Raw genomic sequence first — 25,477 nt, forward strand, 5'->3', positions numbered from 1 at the left:
TCAGCATGGCTGTGAAGTGGAGCTGTTCCAAGGTATTAGTCTTCAACCCAGTAATTCTAAGTTTCTGAATTTATCCACCACCTTAGAGCCATTTTTGGCAATGCCAAATTAGCCAATAAAACCCAAAGGAATGTAGAGGTGTTACTGCTCAGCGTTAGGACTATAGGAGACTAAACATGAAACTCCACACCCTAGAAGCTCTCTTCACTATGGAGAATATAGACATCTGTGCCATTACCAAGACATGGTTTAAAGCCACAGAAAGTGTACTCTGGCAGTACAAGGTTTCAGTGCCTTCCACACATTTAGACCATCAGCTGCACAGGCAGGGACTGTAGGTGGAGGTGTTTTGATTTATATTAGCAACAAATATACCTCTAAGTTGGTTAAACTGGAGTTCATCAACAAGCAAATTCAAGGTTTAATAGAGAGTCGATTATCCCAATGTTGACTATCCAAAACAGCAGCCTTCCAAAGATTTGGGTAGGAAAAATCAAGTCTGAATATGTAAACATTAAATGTATTTGCTTGTGTGTGTTTTTTGAGCTTGTAGACCACTCGTGTGAAAATTATTCTTTATTGCCCACTGGAATCACTGAATGGTTGAAAAGTCTATTCCCTCCATGCAGAAAAAACTAAATTTTAGAAGTTTTTTAATCTGGTTCAATTGTATGTTTGATTATCTGAACTACCCAAGGTCCCAATTAGTTTGGATAATCAACTCTCTACTGTAGATAAAGTCCCTTACCATATCCTAGCAAGCTACAGGCCACTTTGTATGCCCCAGGAATCTCATAACTTGTACCTAAACCAACTAGAGGCACTTGCCATTCAACCAAATACCCTATTTGTCAGAGACTTCAACTACCCCTTTATAGACTGAGAAATATACACTGCCTCCAACTTGCAGGAACAACACTTCCGGCCTTTATTAACACAAATACCCTTGACCAAATGGTGCACACTCCAGTCAGAAGTTCAAACATACTTAATACTCACCAATACAGGAGAGCATTGCACCCCCCCCCCCTTGTGTCATGTCCTTACTGGTGAAGCAGTTTCACATATCCGTCTCTGTTAAAATAAAAAATCAACTTATAAAACCTAGAAAAACCTTTAATAGTTAGGAATTATTCTCATGCAAACTACATCCTGTTAAGTGAAAGTTCGTCAAAATTCTGTGCCTCTCCAAACTCACAGCAACCTCTGCAGAATTACTCACAGAAATCCTGTTCAATGATGCAAATGGCTGCATATGTGTTGCTGTACCTACCTGAAGTAAGCTTAAAATAACCCCAAAAACAAACCACACTAGTCGAATCCTAACCCGAAAGGGGTTATACCAAAAAGAAAAAAGTCTTGGCCAAAATCAGAAAAAACTCTCATAACGACAAGAGCTCACTAATTAAACTAAACAGGAAAGTACGAGGACTAATTAAATCCAACATGTCCAATTACGAGGTCAAGATAACTTCTCATGCTAATGACAACCACAAGGCCTTTTCAAGCTATGTTCAAAACTTTACAGGTAACACACAACAGTGTAAACAGAGCAGCTGAGTAAATGGCATCACCTTCACTGAGCAGAGTGACATAGCAAACCTGCTGGCTGACAAATTCTGCTCAGGCCACCTCAAGTAGTAGACCCGTAATGGGCAGCATACCCCAGGGATTGGTCTTGGGTCCTCTGTTATTCAGGATATACTTCTCTGAGGTGCAGGCCAAAACCAGTGGGCTATGGCTGACCAAGTTTACAGATGACTGCAAGCTGGGCGTGGTCATCATTTCCCAAAGTGATGTGGACATCCTCCAAGAGGGTCTCACCCAAACAAAGGACTGGTGCCAGAAACATGGCCTCAAGCTGAATGCCAAAAAATGCATCATCATCTCCTTTGGAGAGAGTGACATTTCTACATATTATCACATTAATAACAACTTCCTAAGCACGCAATCAGTCATGGGGATTTGGGCACCCAAGTTGATAGCAACCTGACTTTTGACCACCATGTTGCTTCCATTGTATGAAAAGCTTTCTACATTGCCCACCTCATAAGTAAGGGTATCTCATCCAGGGACAAGGAGGTCATAACATCCCTGTATTCTTCCCTTATAAGGCCAATTATTGCATACAATGCCCCCTTTTCAAAACACATGCAGCAGCTGGAGAGACCACAGAGGCTCCTCATCAGAAGAATCCAGGGCCTCAAACATCTACCCTACACAGGTCGGCTAAAACCCCTGTCCCTCTACTCAGTTTCATACAGACTCCTCAGAGGTGACCTCTGGCATACAAAGCAATCTCAGACCCCACCTTGATGGGAATGTTGCTTATCCGCAAGTCAAGTTCCACTTGAGTAACCCACACACGCAACCTCAACCTGGTCTGTGACATCAATAGGACTTGTTGGCAGGACAGATTTTGTGTCCCAGAGACTCCCCCATCTGTCAAGCAGAGTACCTCATTATCCCTTTTCAAGCGTAACCTGAATAACTGGATGGGAAACAGAAAATACACCCCTGGGAATCCACCTGTGTCCCTGATGGACAGGGGCTAGGCTTATAAGGGCCTCAGGGACAATAGCCTAGTAACTTTTCAAGATTCTAACATCACTCCCTGCCCCCCATGAAATTTCTACTAGCATAACCAACTCAGCCATTAGCAGGGAGCAGATCATGGTGGCGCATGCTAATGACAAAAACATAGATTCAGTGTGCCCAGACTGCCTCATAAATAGCTTGAAACATGACCTATTAGGGCACTTAAGACACTTTTTAACTACAGCCTCAAAACAGACTATGTACCATGTGACTGAAGGACTGCAATGGTTATCCCTCTTCACACAGGTGGATCATGAACTGACTCCAGAAATTACAAACCCATTAGTCTGATTAATTAAGTCATGAAATGAGTTATCATCAGAATGCTAAAGATATTGGCAACCTACAGACACTTGACCCATTTCAGTTTGGTTTTGTCAAAGGAAGGGCATGCCTACTTAACCTGATAGCCTTCTTTGAGTGGGTCACCAAGGCAATGGATGAAGGGAAAACAGTGCATACTACCTACCTAAACCTGTCTAAGGTATTTGATACAATACCCCACTCAGGTATTGCTGACAAACTCAAAAAACTAGGCATAAATCCCCATGTAACTCACTGGAATTGCTAACTGGTTCACAGATAGGATCTGAGACCATCTTCACCAGGGGACTGGTCACGAATGGACTACCTCAGGGTTCAGTGATGGGCCGTCTCTGTTTAGCCTTGACCTCTGAGAAGTAGATGCCAATCTCGAGGGCTTCTGGCTCACCAAGCTTGCAGGTGACTGCAAAGTGGGAGCTGTCATAGATTTCCCCCATGACTTTAATATCCTGCAAGAGAATCTAACACAGACAAATGACTGGTGCCAAAGCCATGGATTAAACTCACTGCCAAGATGAGCATTATAGTGCCTTTTATGAAAAGTCCACCCAGGTTAATTAGTACATTGATAAGACACCTCTCAGAGATGACCCAATAGTTAGGGATTTTGGAACATATGTAGGCAATAATCTGGCCTTTGACCTTCATGTAGCCGAGGTAGTCAGAAAATTATTCTATGCCATCCGACTTATAAGTAAGGGTATGACATCCATGTTTACTCGACCCTTATCAGACTCATTACTGAGTTCAATGTCCCCTTCAGCAAGTAGCTGACCAGGCACATGTAACAGTTTGAATGCCCACAGAAATTTCTCACCAAGAAAATCCAGGGTATTAAGACATTGTCCTGCATAGATTGCTTAAAGCGCTATTTTTAAACTCAGTCTCCTACGGGTTACTGAGAGGTGAACTATGTCTGGTACATAAGTCATCCACAGATCCAGCCCTGATGGACCTTTTGTATATGCATAAAATAAATAGCACCAGAAACACTAGATCGAAGGATTTAAACTTTGCTTGCGACATTAGTAGAATTTAGTACTGATCTGCCCCAATAAAACACCCTTATTGGTCTGCACCAACAAAACACCCTTAATAGCCTTCTTACTCCAATATACCACCCCTTGTAGCTCAATAATCAAAAGATTAGACAACATGAATATGCAATTTCCTAACTTCACTGTATTCAACTTGGTGGCTATGGGCATCTTGAGACAATATAGCAATTGTCTCATGTTTACCGATAACTCTTGCATACAAGCACACATCAGGTTGTCAAAATCATGTACACAATACCCACCTCACACAGCACACAACATACACATAGACTAACATATACTGAAGCACTTAAAAGCAACCTATCTAAATAACAGAGATCTGCTAGACTGCCCGTTGGCAAATCTATGCCTCAGCAAGCCCAAGGGCACTCAGAAAAAAAACACCTACTACCACAGATACTGTCACACTCAATAGAGTTACAAACAAGTCTATAAGGCAAGCAAACGCACTTCCCAGGACTCTTGTCATAGGGGACTCCATTGTAAGACATACTGATAATCCCCCTCTAACCAGACTGAACCAGAAGATAATGGTTAGTTTCCTATCTGCAGCCATGATCGGCCAAATCATGCATGTACTCAAGTCATTACACCACAGGTACCAGTACGATTCCATCATAGTCGATGTAGATGACCTGAGATGTGCCTCCTTGGACTATATGATGAGAGACATTATGGGCCTAGCACTGAACAGCATATTACCATCACTGGGGATGATACCACAACATAAGAAAAGATGATTGACTTTAATAATTGGCTGTCTTTTTGGTGTCATTTTAAGGGGGCCCAATATTTGTCATCTTGGGAAGACATGGTTAACAAACCATGTTGCTTTTTCAAATATGGTCTGCACCTGTCCCATCTAGGCTTTTGAGTACTGGCTAAGACTTTATCCACCCCCATAGTGTCTTTTTTAAGTAATGCCAAACTGACAAACCTACCAACATAAAAAATCAGCTCAACTGAATCTCAAATGCCAGGAGCCTAAATAATTAAACAAAAAATTACACTCCCTCCAAGCCCTCCTCACACTCAGGAATATAGACATATGGTTTAAAGAGGCATAGAGTACCCAGGAAGTGCAAAGTTTCAGGGCTTTCCATAGTTTTAGACCAGTAGCTGCACAGACAAGGGCTAAAGGTGCAGGTGTCTCATTATACAATAACAAGCATACCTGTAGATTGGTCAGACAGAATGATGCACTGGAGTTCCTCCATGTGCAGATCACCATAGACAAAATCCCACACCATATCCTAGTCAGCTGTAGGTCACCCTCTATGTCCCAAGAAGGTCATAATGCATACTTTGACCTACTGGAGACCCTTACCACCCAATCTAACACCTTGCTCATGGGAGACTTTAATTATCCCTCAATAGACTGGGAATCCCTCACAGCCTCAAATCTACAGGCACAGAGATTCCTGAACTTCATAAATACAAACACCTTTGACCAAATAGTTAATACACCCAGTACAGGCTCCAACATTCTGGACCCCATACCCATAAATATGGGAGAACACTGCACCCTCTCCAATGTCTCATCCTTTCTCCTAAGGTCTGACCATAAAGCTGTCTCAATCAAAATCAGCTCTACAACCCCGGTAAAACTGGTAACAGTCAAGAAGTATTCCAAGGCAAACTACCTTTTATTAAGAGATGATTTGCCAAATTTCAGTGCTCCTCTAAACCCCAAGAACACTGCACCCTACACTGAGTTGTTCCCAGAAATTCTGTGCAACCATGTCAGTGGCTGCATGGAGGCTGCTGTACCTACCAGACGTAGGCCCAGAACTAGCCCCAGAAACTACTGTGGTGGCATCCAAAGTTAAACAGGATATAGAAGAAAAGGAAAAAAAATATTTCAAAAATTGGGAACGATATTTCCATAAATATAAAAACTCTATCAAACTAAATAGGAAACTAAGAGGGCTAATTAGATGAAATCATTCCAACTTTGAGGTTGAGATAGTCTCTCAGGTAAAAGATAACCATAAGGCCTTCTTCAGCTATGTCAGAAACCATAAAGGCAGCACACACCAATATGCTGAACTGGCGATTAATGGAGCCACATTCAATAAGCCTGGTGATATAGCAAACTGTTAGCAGACAAATTCATTTTCAGGTTTACTCTCCTGTCACCCACTACCATCCCCCAAGAAATACCCTCAAACATAACCCTTCTGACTATAACAAGGGAGCATGTTGTGGCTGTGCTTGCTAAAGTCAAGAACACAGCCGCAATAGGCCCCAATAGCATCCCAGGATGCCTCGTGAACAGTCTAAAATATGACTTATCAGGACCCCTGGAGTCACTGTTTAACTACAGTCTTAAAACAGACTATGTACCATGAGAATGGAGGACTGTGACAGTCATCCCCCTTTATAAGAGAGGACATTCAACAGATCCTGAAAATTACATACTTATTAGTCTGACTTATTTGCAAAGCCATGTAAAGAATTATCATGGAAATAATCAACAAGGACATAGGAGACTTCCAGACACTGGATCCATCCCAGTTTGGCTTAGTCAAAGGAAAATTATGCTTCTTTGAAAAGGTCACTAAAGCAATGCATGAGGGAAAATTGGTACATGTTGCCTACTTAGATCCAGCTAAATCATTTGATACTATACCCCATTTGGGTATGGCTAACAAACTTATGGAACTAGCCATAAACCCCTTCATAACATTCTGGATAGCTACTGGACTCATGGATAGGCACCAAGACATTGGGATCCATGAGACTACCAACATAAAGAGGCCTGTGACCACTGGAGGCCCTCAGAGCTCTGTGCTGGGTCTGCTCTTCTTTGGCACCTACTTGTTGGAAGTCAGAGCAAATGTCAAATGCCTCTGGCTAACAAGTTTGCAAATGACTGCAATTTAGGAACAGTCATTGAATCCCCACAAGATGAAAACACTCTTCAGGAGGGGCTAATGCAGATAAACGCCATGGCCTAAAAGTCAATGCCAACAAATGCATTATAGTACCTTTTGAGAAGTCTGCCACTGCAAGTAACTATGTCCAAAATAAAACACCCCTAAAAGCTGTTTCCTGTAGTCAGGGATCTGGGAACTCATGTAGACAGTAACCTAGCCTTCGACCATCATGTGTCCAAGGTAATATGAAAATTCTTCTCTGTTGCTCAACTTAAGTAAGAGCATGGCATCTAGGTAGAGAGGTGATTGTATCACTGTACTTAGCTGTCATCAAGCCCATCATAGACTGTAATGCTCCATTTGGTATGTACATGACCAGATACATGCAGCAACTGGAATGTCCACAAAGGTTCCTTACGCAAAGGATACAGGGAGTAAATACAATATCCTATGCTGAGCATCGTTGAACTTTGTTTTGGGGAACCTTTTGCACATCTGCAAAACAAACAGCATCAAAACTACTAGATCAAAAGACCTAAACTTGGGTTGCACAGCTAGGCTTATAAGGGCCCTAGTGGTTGTCAGCCTAGTATAAAATATGACTCATCAGGACCCCTGCAGACATTATTTCACTACAGTCTTAAAAAACAGGCTTGTGTGTCTCACAGGCTCCTCAAGCTCTGAAACAGACTCCCCATCCATGTTAAACAGAGTCTATCCCTAACCCCATTCAAACATAACCATGACTATTGGATGTGAAATCAAAAATTCACCCCTAGCCTGGCCCCCATGTCTGTCATAGAAAGAGGTTGACAGTAAATATTCTCTAATTAGCATAGCACCCCCACATTAAACCTTTAACCTGAAATACCCCTCCAAGTAGAAGCCCATGTTACATGGGGACACGATTGGGTTGTGTTGTGTTGCTAGGCTTGTAAAGACTCTGGTGGACATTAGCCTAGTATTTATATCTATAACTATATTTGACAATATTGTTTTCAAATCAAAGTATTATTTAGAGGAAATTTATAACAAGACATGTAGAAGATCTCCCAGATCTAGTAGGAGAAGATCACAGCTAGACCTTTTCTTTTTAAAATGAGGGCTATCCTTCAAGTCAGCTGAATTTATGTTACCTTTTTGTTTGGAGCGCCACAAGTTGTTGTATGAGTGCCAGACTTTTGCGTGAGCCTGCAGTGAAAAACAAAATCTTAGAGTTATATCAATTACTATTGGGAATGTTATTTGCACTGACATTATGGAATAAACACATATGAAAACAACATTTGGAAAAGTATGTGGCCTATCTGTTTTGTGTGCTAGGTAGACATCATAGAACTGTTCCCTCATTTGCATACATTAGACATTTTCATTCCATCTGTCCAAAGCCATTTTTGGGTATTGATCAGTTTGTATTTCATTAGCAAGTCAGCAACCCTCTTAATAAGTAAATATTTCCTAACAATTAATGGCAGCATATCCACACATATTTACCAGGCATTTTTTCCCTTATTCTGTTCTTTTAATGCAGTCTCAGCCACTAGGCATGTCACTAGCCTAGGTAATTAAATCATATTACCCCACAGTTGTTATCTAAACTAAAATGATTTAGGTTCTGTGCCCTTTTTCTCATAAATGCATGCTTACAAATCTGTGTACCCCTCAGTCATTATAATATTCCAGTCAACCTATGTCTCCAGAGCTACATGCAATACCCAATGCAAATTTTAACCAGGGACCAGGAAAGGAGGTCAAAAGCTTAAACTGTAGGTCCCTAGAGTTGGTTACTTCTGTTGTGTATTCCAAGTTCTCATTTGCTTTACTCACATAACTTTTACAGTGCTTTGAGTTATTGGGAATGAACATGCTCATACATCAATTACCTTACTAGTCCTCTAATTTCATTTCATTGTTGCATATGCCCTATTTGGATTTCTGTACTAAGTTGTACAGTCTTTCTTATTATTACTTTTTTTTACATGACTCCTCAACAGCCATTCAGCTGCCAGGCACTATAATTAGTTTAATCATGCAAAAAAAAAATCACATAATCTAGTAAAGATTTCTGCCAGTTATTTTGCATTATCTGCAACAAATGTATTTCTGTTATCCTGTGATACACATCTGATGCAAAAGATGGCCAAAACACCAGTGAGAGTACTGATCCCTATTACAACACAGTTATAATCACGTTTCCTTCTGATAATGCACACCTTTCTCAGTGCTACTACCCTCATCTAGATTTCAGTCAGTTCTGAGTCCTTATTCTAAATTTAGTGTTATTCATATTTTATTAGCCTGTTGTGTTGTGTAGTGGCAACATCATTTGGGTCTCCTTTAGGACCTCAAAAGTTTCATAGCTCGAATGCATATGGATTGAACCATATGCATCGAACTATGAAACAATCAAAGTCCAAAAAAAAATACACACAAAAAAAGAATTTAAACTAGTGTAGGCAGTGGGGCAACCCCCCTGCACCCCCCACATGGGGGGCTGCACCCACCACACCCCCCCGCTACTTAAATATACCAACTCCGATATCGCACTACATTGAAGTAAACGGAAATCTCCACCTATGGAGATTTGTGTTTACATTTTCGATGTTTTGCACTTTCGTTGTATTCGTGTCAAGACTATCGTATTCGATATTCTCGGACTTCGAGCACATAAAGTAGACCCCATCATTTAATTTCTTATCATTCCATTTCAGTGGGCATGGCCCATGTTGTATATTATCCTAAAGCCCCTCACATTTTAAAAATCATACTTAATCAGTATTTTTTCATGGTCTTATTTGGAGCAAATGTGATATATCTTATGTTTTTTCAGGATTTTACCTCTGCACTTTTAGCTGTCAGTCTCAAAATATAACAATGCACAAAGTGGCTCACAGGTGGGGTGCTAGTAATGTCATCTGTATTCCTGATGAATTGTGCATAGGAAGAACACAATGTCAGTAAATCATCAAGCCCAAAACTAGCCATCTCAGATTAGTTTACCATCCAAAAATATAATGTGATGGAAAAGTAAAATGAATGATAAAATATGTCACAGTTTTCCACAGCAACACAGCATGTTGTCGTGAAGGGAAACACGTTTATTTCATGCTACAAGTGTTACCTCTGAAAAAGCAGTACGTTGTGGAGTTGGTAAGACTAACAGTGGATACCGTTGAGACTAGAGGATATAATCAGAATAAAAAAAGAGGTAAACAATGACATTGTGTACCTACTAATATTATCTAATTAAAGAACAGGCAAAAGTCTACAATCTGGGTGTGACAATGAGCATTCAAGCACCTATTACTATGTGAGACAAATCAGGTAGGAAGGTGAAAAGTCATTATTATAATCGCTGAAATAAAGGTAGATGATTACTCATACCTCTCAATTGTTCGCGATTTTGACTCAAATTTTAGGTCTGTCCCTCTTAATCCCTCTTTAAACTGGTGACTTTTGGAGGAAAGGGGGTGAATTACCTTTAATAAATAAAGATAGTAATTAGAGTTATAGACTTCTTTTGTGAGTACGTGTATCTGAAAGCTTTAATGTATAGTCAGTCTTGGAGCACTGCATTGCACTAATGCCATTCATGAGAAAGCAAAGCACAACTTGATGTAAGTACTGTTGTAGAGCTCTGCCTTACTGCCGGGGGAGTGGACACTGTTAGATAGAGCTGATTCAGTGTAGTCTAGCAGTCAGAGCTCAAAGTATTAATCAGGGAAACTGAGAAGATAAAATGTACAAATTAGTGGGTGTCTAAAGAGAAAGGTGATCCATTCTCAGATCTTCAGGTTTGTGTGTTACCTGCTTGTATCAGGAACATATTTATCCAATTCCAAGTACCCCCCTTCTTATAACTCTTTGGAAGTTTATCTCCATCCTCCAGATTTAGGCCTGATTTTGGATCTGCTTCAGTTTATAATGACTGTTCTGAAGCCATTGTGGCACTTGTAATGCTATGTACTACCATATTCATAATGATGTGTACTCTCATACTCATAATGCTATGTACTCCCTTACTCATAATGTTATGTACTGCCGTACTCATAATTCTATGTACTTACATACTCATAATGCCGTGTACTCCCATACTCATAATACCATGTACTCCCATACTCATAATGCTGTGTACTGCCATACTCATAATGCCATGCACTGCCATACTCATGATGCCATGCACTGCCATACTCATGATGCCATGTACTCCCATACTCATAATGCCGTGTACTGCCATACTCATGATGCCATGTACACCCATACTCATAATGCCGTGTACTGCCATACTCATAATGCTGTGTACTGCCATACTCTTATCCTGCATGTCTAAATAATGCATCATTCCTCACAATCACAGAAAGTCAGGGTGCATATAGATATTCCATGTACAGTCTGCTTTTATGAGTTTTTTGTGCTGTGCCTTCTGTTTCAGTAAATGAAACTGCAAAATAAACTTGAGAGTATGAATTTCTTAATCCATAATTCATAGTTTATCCTTCCTGTTCATCCATATCCTGTTCGCCCACATTCATGTTTTGCTACACTGTCAGAGTGACACATACTTGTAACACAGAAAACATTTTACTTCTTTTATCTGCAAGTTGCAACCTCCTCCTTTTCTAATATTGCTAGCTTGTACTAAACATTTCTTTAACAGTGACACAAGTACCTGATCCTTCAGTGTCTGCTGTCTAAAACTGTCACTTTTTTCAGCAAGCCTCACGTGTAACAAACACAACAGTTCTACCTTTTTTTAGTTGTGCTGTATTGAGTTACCTTTTCCATCCATTTGTCATTGTTCCCCACCTCAGTTTACACTACTACTATTTATTTATTTACAAGGGCCAAGATTTTTATTTTTTTTATTATTTAACATTTGTTACCCGGGAAAGTCCAACTGGGGCAGACCCCATTTTCTGGGGATGCCCAGGGAGAAATGCTCAAGACACATGTCTTTGGAATGTGGGAGGAAACCGGATCACATGGAGGAAACCCACGTGAATGCAAGGAGGACATGCAGACTCCAGACAGAAGGCACCCCAGCTTAAAATTGAACCTTAGAACCTCTTGCTGTGAGGTAACAATGCTAACTACTGCACCACTGTGCTGCCTTCTGTTCAGGACAAATATGTTAGGATATCACTTCAAAGAAATGTCTTCTCTGTTTATTAATTTGATCAAAGATATACTCTGCCTGTCCAGCACTAAAAAATATTCTACATAACTATATTCCCAGTCGGTCATTGTGATCCAGTGTGACCAGAAACTCCTGTCTACCTACAAACCTGTCAGATCTGCTGGGCATTGTCTGTAGTCATACAAGGTTGCTAAGGCCTGGAACTCCTTAGCTGTATCCATCAGGTCAATATCCTCCCTCCCATCTTTCAAAATGACTCTCAAAGGCTTCCTAGTTAAAATATGTCACTCTTCTTGCTCAAAAGCAGGATAAACTACATCCCTAAATATAAACACGTACTTTTTCTTTCCTTACTCTCCTTTCACCACTTACTTACTTCCTTCTATTCAATTTGCTTCCCCGACTTTCTCTTGAAATATACCATAAACCTATTTTTCTCTCACTTCATAATTCAGTTCCTGTTTGTATTAGATTCTTACCTTTAATTTCTCTACAAACTGTCTAAAATTTCTCTAAATAATAAATGATTGCCATATAACCTGTATCGATTCTTTACCAATATTTTTATGTTATGTCTAATTTGTTATAATTATTTAAATTGCAGATGTTTTTATTTTATTTTTAAAGATTGTAAAATTAAAATGTTTGTAATCATTTGGAGCTTTTCTCCCTGGGCCTCCACTGAAAATGGGCTTCTACCCAGTCAGACTTTACCGGTAATCAAATGTCGATAAATAAATACTGCATGCATGTAATAATTCAGAAATTCAAACAACTGTATTAGATACAACTTCTTAGCAGATTATAACCTTGAACAGTGACTTGATGACACTTTGGTACTTGGTATTCTAGTGTAAGATTCTCCAACTGATGGGAGGAGTGGCAGCTGAATCCTAGCATGTCTATCCTTATAGCAGCACATTTTATGACCCCACTCCCCAACATTTGAGAAGATTGCTGAATTCACTCCATTCACTCACCTCTATCTGAACCTTCAGTTAAGTACCCAGAATCTAGACCACTTTTTTTCAATACCCATTACTTAGAACTACAGCACAATCATCTTTCTTAAAAAGCAGACCAGCATATCTTTGCTCCTCAGAATCAGACAATGAATTGAAATAGGCATGCATTCTGCTTGGCACACTGCTTTCAGTTTATTTAATTAAGTGATATAAGTTGCTGTTTTGAAGTTACAGTCTGTATGACTCCATCTCATGGAGTATGACATTATCAAAACTTCATTCTGATCTGAAGGATATTTTTGTGGTGACTATGTCAAATAATTTTGTTGGCATAATTTGACATTTTCTACCCTTTTTAGTTTTTTTTTCTTTTTCTCACTTCTTAAGAATATGGTATTATAAGAATACTGAAAATCTGGAACAAAATAGTAAAATACAAAGCTGTGTGTTGATTTGGAGAATACAGCATTATAACTTTGATAGCATTTTTTTTCACCCAAACTGCATAATGCAGCAATCTAATTAGAATAACTCATAAATCCTTTTTTTTTCTCTCTGCACCTGGGCATTTTCTTAATTTGTACTCTGAAAAAGGATGTTATGCTGCTTTGCAAAACCACCCTATATGACAAATATGAATATTTCTATTGCTTATTTCTGTGAAGTGTGATGGTAAAATGAGTGTCGTCTCAAAAGGAGTGTTTGTGATTAATGCTGGCCTCAAGAGCAAAAACTTGAAAAGTAATCATGACTTGGAAACCTCCGGCTGAAGAACAGTTTTGTTTTTGTTTTCAGTGCATAGTTGGGCAACTAAGATAAATAATAAAATCAAAAAGAAATGCCATGGTTGTACCACTTTCATCAGATATTTCATTGATCACAGCTATATTGTGTCACACATGCTGAAAGATCCTGTGCTAAACAAAAAATTCTAAGTCTTGCTTCTGTGTATTAACTGCATTATACCATATATCTCCACTCATTTAGCTCATGAAGTAAGGTCATAAAAACAGTTGGAAATCTGGACTAGAGATGTTAAAAATACCCAAAGGTTTATTTGCTTTTGTTTACCAGGTAGTCACATCTGCCATCAGCAGTGACCAATTGCAAGGGTCATCCAGGAGAGTACATTGATATGGTGCAGATATATGGAAACAAAACTTGCAAGGAATACTGCATTGATAAGGTGCATCTATTTTTTCTTGACCTCCATTTTATTGAAACACACTTGATGAACAACTAGATATTGGTTAAGTGGAAAATTTAGAATAAACATCATTTTCATGCTGGAAGCAAAACCTGCAATGCTCTTCATGCGGGTGTGTGTGGGGGGCCATCCTTTGCCCTTTCAGAGGGAATTGTTCTAACCCTGAAGTTGTTGCCTGCCAGGGAATGTTAACCTTAATGACTGAACACCCTTCATAAAACAACATCATGTCTAGCATGGCAAATGTAATTTGTGATCTATTTGGTGTCGCTACACTGAAGACAGATGAATTAGCCCTCAGTGGACAAAAATACTAGCTAATTTGTGATGTCACATATAATAGTTTTACCTTAGCCTTATGACTTCAGTGCGGCCCTCTACTAATACAAGCATTTAGTCCAGTTATGTCTTCATTCTTCATTGTTATTTCTAATATGTCTCATTTTGGAGATTTTAGCACACATCTAACATTTTACATCCTGATAAACAGCTGTTGTCTTTCCAAGTACAGATGTGGGACAACAAAGCTTTCATAATATAGTCGGATATTAATGTCTTCATTTTTGCTTTTTATATCACAGTCCCTTAATTTGTTCAGCAAAATTGTTGCAACTATTATGTTAATCTTTCTATCATATAAACGGACATCTGATGCCAACAAATGCAAATGTATTATTTATTAACTGAACCATTTTCTAGATGGGTAGTATACAACAGAAATACAGTATTCCCCACTTTATGAGAAAGCACAATGCTAAATACCATAGATGTGGAAAGGCAATGTGCACACATACCTTAATAATGTGATGAGCGGCTTTGTATGCGCCATATCCTGGAAGCTTCATGCCTGGAGCATGCTCTCCTGTTTCATACCCTAATACAGCAATGGACTGTAAAACAATAACAGACTGAGATTGTGAACTTGGACAAGTCATACATTACGCACACTATATAAATAAATATGTGACACTCACTCACTCAGTTGAACAATTGATTGAGTGCTGAAGTTATTGTACTGTTTAGTATAGAGGGATCACAGTTCAATGGTGATAGGGAGTTTGCCTTTCTCCCCATGCTGTATTGAATTGTGTTATACATTGTATTTGGAAAGTACATTATATGTGGAATCTATAGTTAGCATTGAATGACAAAGTTGCTGTCTCTTTTCAGGGCAACACTATTTGGTTTAAGTTTTCATACTACTAAAGTGACTGAGTTGAAGTTCCATACATGGTTTTAAGAAATGAGTGGCATAGGTGGTTATGGATTAGCCATATTGTAAGGTGACATCATACAGGGCTGATGTAAGAAAAATACATGTGGCAGTAACAGGCACAGTAAAAACTTATTTTTTACAGGTTGAAAGAAATCAGCTAAAGAAAAAAAATGAATGAAATAATTTTATTCAGAAAGAAACTCCTCTCAGTTTTAGCTTCTGCTTGGACATCTCATAGTAATTTTTTTCTAGGTACTTTTTCCCACCATATCCGATGGCAATTAAGCCACCCTACAAGTCTAACCCATTCATTCCACCATCCTGAGTTTCCCAGTGATGGCAAGTGATGCCCAGGGAGGGTCATCCATACAGGCTGTAATGGCAGTGATTTGTGCCCCTGCTGACATCCTGGCAGTGGTGGCTAATGCAAATACCTGCATCATTGGGTATCATCCTCTACCCTCCACTGTGTGTGCATTCCCTCACTCGCATGTCTGTAGTGGGCTATCATCATTGCCTTGGGACTACCTTGGCCATGTCTCCTACTCTTACAGCCTTTGGAGTCTGTGATAGGGTCACGATAGGCAGGCAGGTGTAAGCCACTCAATCCTATCCTTCTCTCATGGTCTTTCTAGTGACCAAGCTACTAACTGAACTTATACTTATGTGCCACAGACATCCTACAGTATTTGACTGAATTATTTAGGTGGGGCAGTAATGCAGCAGTTAGCATTGTATCTTCACAGCAAGAGGTTCCCTGGTTTGATTCTTGGCATGGGTGCCTTCGGTGTGGAGTCTGCATAACCTCCCTGCATTCACATGGTTTCCTCCACTGCTCCCTTTTCCTCCCACATTCCAAAGACATGTCCGTGATGTGTTTTTCCAGAGGCCTCCTCTGAAAATGGGCTCGGTCCCAGTCAGACTTTCCCGGTAAATAAATGTTAAATAAATAACTATATAAAGTTATGTCCGGTAACTTTCTTGATGATAATACTACTATTTAGTTGTTAACAGAGCTAAAACGTTTTTAGTCATATTGTTTTACATTTACAGTTTTTATTTACTTTGCTTCAAAGTACTGATTTAAAATAAATAAATAAAGAGAAAAAGTCAATGTAATCTGTTTAAAAGTCAATGTAATATGTTTAAAAGTCAATGTAATCTGTTTAAGGCATTTCTAGTGCAATTATTATTATTATTTTTATTTTTACCCAAATGAAGCCTGCTATACAGGGAATATCTGCTTCTTGAGCAATTCCGGAAATTATAGAATGCAAATCATTAAAATGCAGTTAAGGTCTTACAGTTTAAGAGCATTAATGTTTTAACTACTACTCAGTTGCAGGTGACAGTGGGATCAATCATGAAAGATACTGTGTGAATTCTCATGATGCTTTAAAGAGGCTGGACATTCCTTGCTGTTACAGTGGTAGTACTTATGCAGTGTGGTGAAGACTTTAAAGTTAAGTTTAATTGTTTAACACAAGTTTGGCAATACTTTTTAAGTCTAACTTACCCTATTGTTAATTACAGCTCTGATTCATAGATGTGCCGTGTCTCTAATTCACAAATGTGCTAATGAGCCGATAGTGAGGTCACTGTGGCTATAACTGTCTACTGACTGAGTAACTAAACCTACCTGCCGTAAGAATTTTACTCATGCAGTGACATTCTTTCTGAATCCCATGGTAAACTCATACACTGCATTAAAAATTTATTTTGTTGTTTTTCCAGCAATGGTGTGATCAGCTTTAATCCTTCGGTAATACTATAAGAACAAGCAAAGCTATTTTACTCTACTGAAATTGTTAATTAAGAATATGTAATTAGCAGAGTGCACATAAAGATTTTTATTAACTTATCATAAATAACTTCACTTTGCACTACCTGTCCATGCTTGTATATATATATATATATATATATATATATATATATATATATATATATATATATATATATATATATATTGTTAATTTCCAGAATTAAAGCTTCACTCTTGCCTGCTACAAGCTCTGTCGGTTAATCAAACCACCAACCAGTCTTAAGATGAACTGTACGTAATTGTGTTAAAACACCCAATGCAACTTTTAAAAACATAAAAATAGTGATTACTTTAAATCCAGTAGCTATCGCTGGTATAGTGTGGTATTTATAATGACATATAAGATCACATAAACCTGTACAAAGTAGTGTTGTGTAGTGGAAATTAGGCTAGAGATACTGAAGAGAAGGTATGATTTTTAACACACAGTTGCATGACTTTATACTAATTTTCACAATATTAACAGAGTCTCTGAGCAAAAGTTAACTGTGTGGTAATGACTGTTCCAATTTCATCACTTAATCCTTGCCTGTTAGTTTTTCTTTTATCTCCATGCCCCTCTGCTCGTCCACTCCTGTTCTTTAACATCCCAACTTTGAGTCTGCACCACAGCAAAGGAAAATAATGTTCTTAAGAAAAAAGGCAAATACCCTGTTATAAAATCAGAGACACCATTTCAATGAATTTTGCTGTCCCTGGCAATAAGAAGTGGATGCATGTAAATGATTATAATCAAACTGCACATGTTTCTTGAAAAAAAGGTGTTTGCTTTCATTTGTATGCTGGAACATCGCCTACTCTATGAATTTGTTTCATGCACATGAATGAATTAAATAAAAATGAATGGAACTCAAATGCATACTCTGACAGTAGAGGTGATCCATGCTAGACCAGCTGCAAGTGTTGTCAACAGGCCAGTGAAAGCAAGAACCCTACTATGCTGGTTTTAGTTTTAATTAGCTGATCCTGGGCATGTTTTTTTCACCGCTCTTGATTCAGTTTACGTGGACAATTGTCATCAATCAAGTTATTGTGTATTATTGCCTGCATACTCGTGGGTTGGGTTGCTGATTTAGCTGCATACATACTTTAGTTTGATTCACGGTTGTTTTGTTTCCTGGGTGTACTTTAGGTTTAGAGTACTTGATGAACTGCATCTTTCGGATTTTTTTCCTGCTTACTTGCTGAGGCTATTTGCTGTTTGGCTGTTGAATGGTGCTCATGAGGACTTGTGAGGGCATTGATTTTGGATAACAGCTGCCTATTCTTTGTATCAATTTGTGTTTTTGTGGGGGAGGGGCACTGATTGCTAATGAAGCCTTGAGCTGTCCCCCAGTTATCTTCAGACTGTTTAACAGTGCGGTGGTGTTTATATCAAATCCTTGATTTAATTCTACCCAGTATTTTCTTTAATACAGAGTGCTCATATCCTGCATTTTAGCCATGTGGTTTATTTCAGCATTTTAATGCTTGTCTGTAGTTTATAATATGGACAAACGGTTAAGCACAATAATATTTTATGACTGATTGCAAGTGGTGTGTATTCCTTAACATCTATGATATCCAAGCAAATTAACTTGAGAAAGATTTGATGTTTGCTCCCTTTATTGTTTTTTTTTTAACAAAAAAACATTTTTGCTTATGTCATAAGTGATAATTTAATAATCATACATTTATATAAATGTGAACAAACTATATTGACATATTTTCAGTTGCAAACATTACCGCATTGTCAATTGAACATTACATAGCTAATTCAATTCCTGTTTTCCCTTAAATCTCATTCCTCCTCCAAAGCATTATTCTGTATGCATTGTTCCCACTATTCCTATTTTTCTGTTATTTGCTCCTACCCTTTTCTAAAGATTCAATTTCAGGTTCTTTTATCTCTGTTACTAAATTCATTGTTTCTAATATGGTTGGTTTAGACTTTGTGTTCCATTTTCTAGTAATTGCTTTTTTCACAGCCACCAGACTTAAACTCAGCAAGGCCTTACTATGTCTAGGCAATTCAGATTCTGTATAACAGCTCAAAAAATGATTTCCTTAATTATGCCTATTTGCTCACCCAGTATTTCTGAAAGAGTACTCTGTAGGGAATTTTTAAAGTCTGACAAGTCATAAAATATATTACCAGGCAGTTAACTCTTTCTTCCCCATCACACCTCCAACATCTGCAATCTACCTGCAGAAAAAATCTTTGGAGTCTGCTTGGTGTATAAAAATACCTATGCAAACACTTGTAAGCAAAAATCCTAAATCTTCTAGGCTTTGTTGCATATTTAGGAGCCATAACTTTGCTTCTTTGTTAATTGTTTATCCAGTCTCTCTTCCCAATCCTTTCTAACCTCCTCTGACTGATTCCTATTGTTATCATTCAATATTTTATATGCCCTACTAATTATCTGTCTTAACATCAGCTTCTGTTCTAGATTCATCTAAAAACTCTAAAAGTGCTGGTCTTCCATTTAGGATCCCCTGTTCCTTTCTCTTTGCCCATACTCTGATATCAATTCTTGATAGGAAAGGCAATCTCTAACCAGCAGTCCAAATGTATTCATGGACTCTTCCCATTCTATAACATTTCCCTCTCTAATAATTTGCTCCTAATACTTTGGTCCCTGTGCCAGTTTTCTCCAGTAAATTCCAGTCTCGTCTTTGCCTTTTCTCTGTACCCCTAATTGTAGTCATCCCTACTGGCAGAATCTCCTTTCTCCATTCCCATGTTGGCTTTGTTCTTAGAATACTTTCTTCTACCTTGTGAATCTAATATTATATATGGCTATTGCTACTCTCCTTAAGGATCTGCATCCAACATCCTAGTCTCCCCTAATTTCTTGAGCTTCCCCCATCTTAGCATGATCCCTTTCCATTTTGAATTATAGCTTTTTACTTGTGCAGCCGTAACTGTGTAGCTCTAAATATCCTTTCAAATCACCTTGTTCTGTTGGAAGGATCAACTTATCCCCCTTGTCATCTTCTCCTCCCAGATCAAATCTTTCAATGCTTTATGAATTGCTATCTGCATCTTTTCCTCTGGTTGATAAAAGTATGCCTGACCTGTGTATAAAACTAAAGGGGCTAAAAACATTTTCACTGCTTGTATCTTGGTATCCATATACATAAATCAGAGCTTTCATTTTCTCAGTTTTTGTATTATGTTTTGTTTACTATCTTCCCACATATCACTGTCATAACAGAATCCTTTTTAACCCACACTCCTAAATACTTTGTTTTATCATGTCCCAGAAATATGGGTATAGCTGAACCAATTCATGTGTGGGCACTTAGTTTACAGCTATTGTTTTTGCTTTAGCTTCAATAATTTTGTATCCCAAAAAGACTTGACACTGTCTCAGAATGTTCTGCAACACTGAAATGTCCTTATAATTGGGTACAGAATAATACCATCTGCAAATAAAGCCAACTTTTCTTGATTACCATACCAACTATATCCTTAAATTTCTGAGTCTCTTGTGTTCTTTGACAATGGTCCTACATATAACACAAATAACAGAGGAAAGAGGACACCCCTATCTAGTTCATCTGTTTAAGCAAAACTTATCAGAGAAGAACCCCCCCCCAATTTAATTTTCAGCTCTGATCCCTCATATATCCTCCTAATTAACCTTATTATTGTATCAGGGAATTCAAATGTTTCCATTGTCCTACTCACAAAATCACAGCTTACTCTTTTGAAAGCTTGCTCTGCATCAAGACCTACCAACAGTAGCGGTATTTTCTTACCTTATGCTTCTCTCTGGATCATTATTGTTCTATTAATAATGTCAAATGTTTGCCTCCCCTCCAGATAGGGGTGCCACCTTTTCAAATACCCAAAGTGGGACATGTTTTGTAGAAATGTGAGATTTTTTAGGACAAAACATACCCATGGCCAGTGCAAAGGACAGCATTTTACTTTTTTTTTTCTCCTTTACTTTTTTGCCAAAATAAAAGCTTATTCTTGTAGCAGATGAGTTGCTTATGCTATTTCATATATCATTTAGGTGTTAAGGTACAACTGTTTTATGCAACTGTTAAAGAAAACTTATGAAATATTTGTTGTCCTAAAATCTCAGGACATTTGCTATTTTTGTAGTTTTTTGCAGGACACAACTGCCCAAAGACAGACCGTCTCCCTCAAAGAGGGACAAGTGGTAACCTTACTGCCAGAAAACCGCACTGATCCATATCAATCAATTCTGGCAGAACCTTTGCCATTCTTTTATCTAGTATAGACATGGACACTTTGTAATAAAGATTTAAAATTTAAATGGGTCTCTGTGAGGCTTGGCTTGATGTGTCTTTGGTTAATAAAGCCCCACAGCTTTCTTCCAAGATGCTGGTGGTTCCCCTCCTTTTAAAATAGTACTAAACAAAAATCTTCCAGATCTTTATCAGTTTCTTCCCCCCTAAATTCCAAACATCCACAGGAATAAAATCTGTTCCTGGATACTTCCCTGCAGATTGAGTAAACATCACTCTATATCTCATCTCCTCCCATCTTAGCTATAAGTTGTTGAGTCTCATCTTTCTCTTATCTTGGCATAATTAAGTCTTCCATAAATATTTCCATTTATGATCTTTCTTGGTTACTACATTTCTCTGCTTTATGCAAATTTCCAATTTCCAAAATATATCTTACATATCTATAGGATCTCTGGTTATTTTTCTTCTCCTAGGCTCCCTAAATTTGGGAACAACCCTTTCTACATTCTGTTCCCTAAGTTACTGTGCTAAAAGTTTTTATGCTCTGTAGTTAACAAAAATAGTTGATAAATAAGCAATCTTTTTAAACTCGTGTATTATCCAGGTACTCTCTTATTTTCTTTTTACCAGTCTGCAGTTGTGCCTCTTCTTATTTTGTGAGATTCCCCTCATTCTGCAGTACTTTAACCTTTATCAGCCCCTCTAAATGTTTCCTATTACGTCTGAACCATAAGTCTTTCTCTTTTATTTTTACCCCATCTTTAAACTCCATTTTCATTTCATCCCACTCACTCGCTATCTTTCTTGTTTCCCTCTTAGCTTGTGTCTCTGCTGACTCTTTAAAAGTCAGCTAAATCACTCCAATCAGTTGCCATGGAACTGCTGTAGAGTTCTAAGGATGCAGCTGAAAACAGGTACTATTCAAGTCCTTTGTGATCAATCCCCTATCTTATGGAATTAACTATCTTGCACCCTTGGTAGAGTCCATTTGTTGCCATTTTTAAGAACTCCCTTAAAACTTATCACTTTCTTAGGGCTTTCACAAGTTTTAATGAATGACACACCTATAATAGTTTGACTGTAGTTATTAAAAATATTGTTTTTATTTAGTTATTTTATGTCTTATTTCTCTTATCTTATTTTGAATTGTAATATATAAATGAACAAATGCCTGTAACAGTATTTGTGGCATACAGTATACATGTTTGGGCATTCTGGATGAAACCACAATCTACCTTTCTACTAGTATAAGAGGAATTCACTAGTTAAGACAAAAAAGCACTCAGAGTTAAAAATAGGTGTTAAAGTGGAACTTTTTGCACCCCACCACTGAAACTAGAAAACTGTACATAAGGAGCATATGCCCTGAGAATCAGTTCTAGTCCACTATTTCAGGTCCTGTAATGTTTCTTTTTAAAGCAAGTTTTTGAAGCTGTACACCAACATTGTCTTTATTCTGAAGGTGAGAGCACCTTACCCATGGGTCATTAAAGGTGATCCAGTACTTGACACGATCCCCAAATCTCTCAAAACACAGGTTGGCATAGTCGTTGAAATACATCACCATGCTAATATTCTGCCAGCCTCCATACTTCTCCTGCAGTACCTGTGGGAGGGGATATAAGAGTTACACAGCAACGCTAGGCAGGTCTGAAAGGATGTATTTCTAAACATTCACTCTTTGTGATAATCCAGTAAGTCCTACAAAGAAGCAAGGGAATATTATTTATTTAATGACCTAATTGGTCAGAAAGGCATACTAAATATTGCTGGATACAACCAGAAATGCAAAGATTTGAATAATCTCCCTTCATTCCAAGCTGTTACTTGGTTATGGCAACATACTAGCAGAAGAGGTAGAGATTAAATATCAAGAAATTAAATCATGCAAAACATGTTATAAAACAAATTACCCAGAGGATGAAGATGGTACAATTCCATCACAGTATGCAAAATGTATATTGAGTAATTTTTTGTTTAAAGATACAGTAACAAAACCCCTTTTTGACTTTTTTGGCAAGCTGTAGCTTGGCAAGGAAGAAATGAAAGGGAAGCATACATTTTAATCAAGCCTTTTAACACAAAGACTCAAATAATCATGGCGGTTAAGTTGAAGTCAGTACATTCACATATTGTGGCTGCACCGCTTTCTAGATCACAGAATGTTTTTTTTTCTTTCAAACTTGTATTTATATGTAGAGAAAAAAAATACCTTACTTCTTTGGATCACACACAGCTTTCATGCAGAAAGCGCAAAAATGTACTCAGACTTTTTTATATATCTTATAAAACAAGCAAGCACCAATTAATTAGTTCCTAAGAAAATTAATTATCCAGTGAAACACTTAAAGGCAGATTAGGCATAAAATCAACTGGTATTAATGACCGTGCATTAAGATTGGTATAATGGTACAGTTCCAAATTCACTTCTAGAGAACAGCTTGGGTTTAGTTTTCCAATGGTGCAAATATGCTCATGCATTCTTTCCTTTAACATTCACAATTCAAGAGAAAAAATAAAAATATTTATTTGCTTTCATAACTCTTTAGGACAGTCAATCAGATGAAGAGGTAAGGATCATGCAGTGATTACCTTTAAACCTGCATAAATAGGTATAGTTTGTCTTAGCAAATTGACATGAAAATATACAACATATATCAATGTACTAATTTTATGATTTAATATGCATTTATAAAATGAACTTCAAACTGGGGAAAGCTGATTGATGTGAAACATACCCTTATCTGTCACTCACAGTTCAAAATGGCATGCTGGTTGACTGTTACAATGAATACAGCAGTACCACAGCTACAGAGCTATGAAGGGGCAGCTGCTCCATATGCAGGTCATTAAGTGAAATGATCGGCAATGCATCTTCATTGTCAAATGAGCATGAGTGCAGTACTGGCACTGATTTAAGCAGCCTGTTCTCATTCATAACACATCAGAAATCAACACATCACAGATAGTCTCCTTGCTAGTAATACTGGAGTTTCTCAGTATTCATTACTGGTACCAGCTTCGTGGAGGGTGCCTACAAAAATGCCAGTTAATATAAAAATATTTGGAAACAAATACATTTCCCACTGTTTGATCTTTATAGACTATTTTTTACTGACTACCACATTTATTGCTAAGTAACTCATTTTGTCTACATTTACTCAATCAATAAAATTATTAAACCCCATAAAAATGATATAACTGATGTTGTAATCATCCATGCTTGTGATGTCACCCTGTATATTATAAGAATAACTGTGTAATACTATGATAATGATATTACTATAGATGGAGGTGCAACAGAGTCAGTACAAAAGATCTGTATAAGTTTATAGTACTTCAGTTGCTACAGTAAAACTGAGTAGGCTAGACACTGTCTACTGTAGGCTTCTGAGTGGGGCTGCCACTGCCTTTGACAGGTGCTAAACAATGCAAAAGTGGGTAAGATGACTAATGAATAGGAAGACGATGGCAAATACTTCATGATGGGCAGCAGAAATGACAAGGTAATGGCTCTCATACTGGACCTTCTTCAGCAATAGCAGCAATATTGAATAATACTGACTGCCACAGACCATTACATGACCCTGCTATGGTGATGTCTGGGAAATGCAGAAAACACAGTGGCACAAAAACATGCCCCTTGCTAGTATGTCAGAAAGAATGGGAAGGGCCTGATTTAAGCATTAATAAAGAGAATCTGGTCAGTGGATTGCTCTGCCAGTAGAAATCCCATCAAAGAAATAAAGTGAGTAGACAGGAAACTTGCAGATAAGGACCATGTGTTACATACTTTGCAGGCTGCTGCCTTACAAAGATAATGCTATTTACCTGAATAAAGCCAAAAGTAGCAAAGGACAGCAACTTGGGAGTTGGATAGAATATGCACACTGCAAAAATTGTATAAGGCAGCTATATGAAGAACAAAAAGAAATGTCATGTTCACCCCCTTTTTTCTATTTCAAATTTATTTATACTTTGGTAACCAGGAAAATGAACTGGTACCAGGACCCTTTTCAACCACAACTCGGGCTACATTGGCAAATATAACAACAAGTAATA

At 38.0% G+C, this 25,477-nt stretch overlaps 1 protein-coding gene across 2 annotated transcripts in view; it reads right to left on the reverse strand.

Annotated features, from left to right (window-relative positions):
• Window positions 1–25,477, reverse strand: part of LCTL (lactase like) — a 499,576-nt gene that overhangs the window by 387,471 nt on the left and 86,628 nt on the right. For both annotated transcript variants that reach the window (XM_044077870.1, XM_044077869.1), the window contains exons 5-7: window positions 22,893–23,021; window positions 14,963–15,058; window positions 7,996–8,050 (exon numbers count right to left, since the gene is read on the reverse strand). In XM_044077870.1, the coding sequence (XP_043933805.1) occupies window positions 7,996–8,050; window positions 14,963–15,058; window positions 22,893–23,021 (280 nt within the window). The remainder of the gene's footprint in view (window positions 1–7,995; window positions 8,051–14,962; window positions 15,059–22,892; window positions 23,022–25,477) is intronic.

This window comes from Protopterus annectens, chromosome 7.part0, assembly GCF_019279795.1.
Source record: "Protopterus annectens isolate FY-2018-M chromosome 7.part0, PAN1.0, whole genome shotgun sequence".
Classification (NCBI taxonomy): Eukaryota; Metazoa; Chordata; order Ceratodontiformes; family Protopteridae; genus Protopterus; species Protopterus annectens.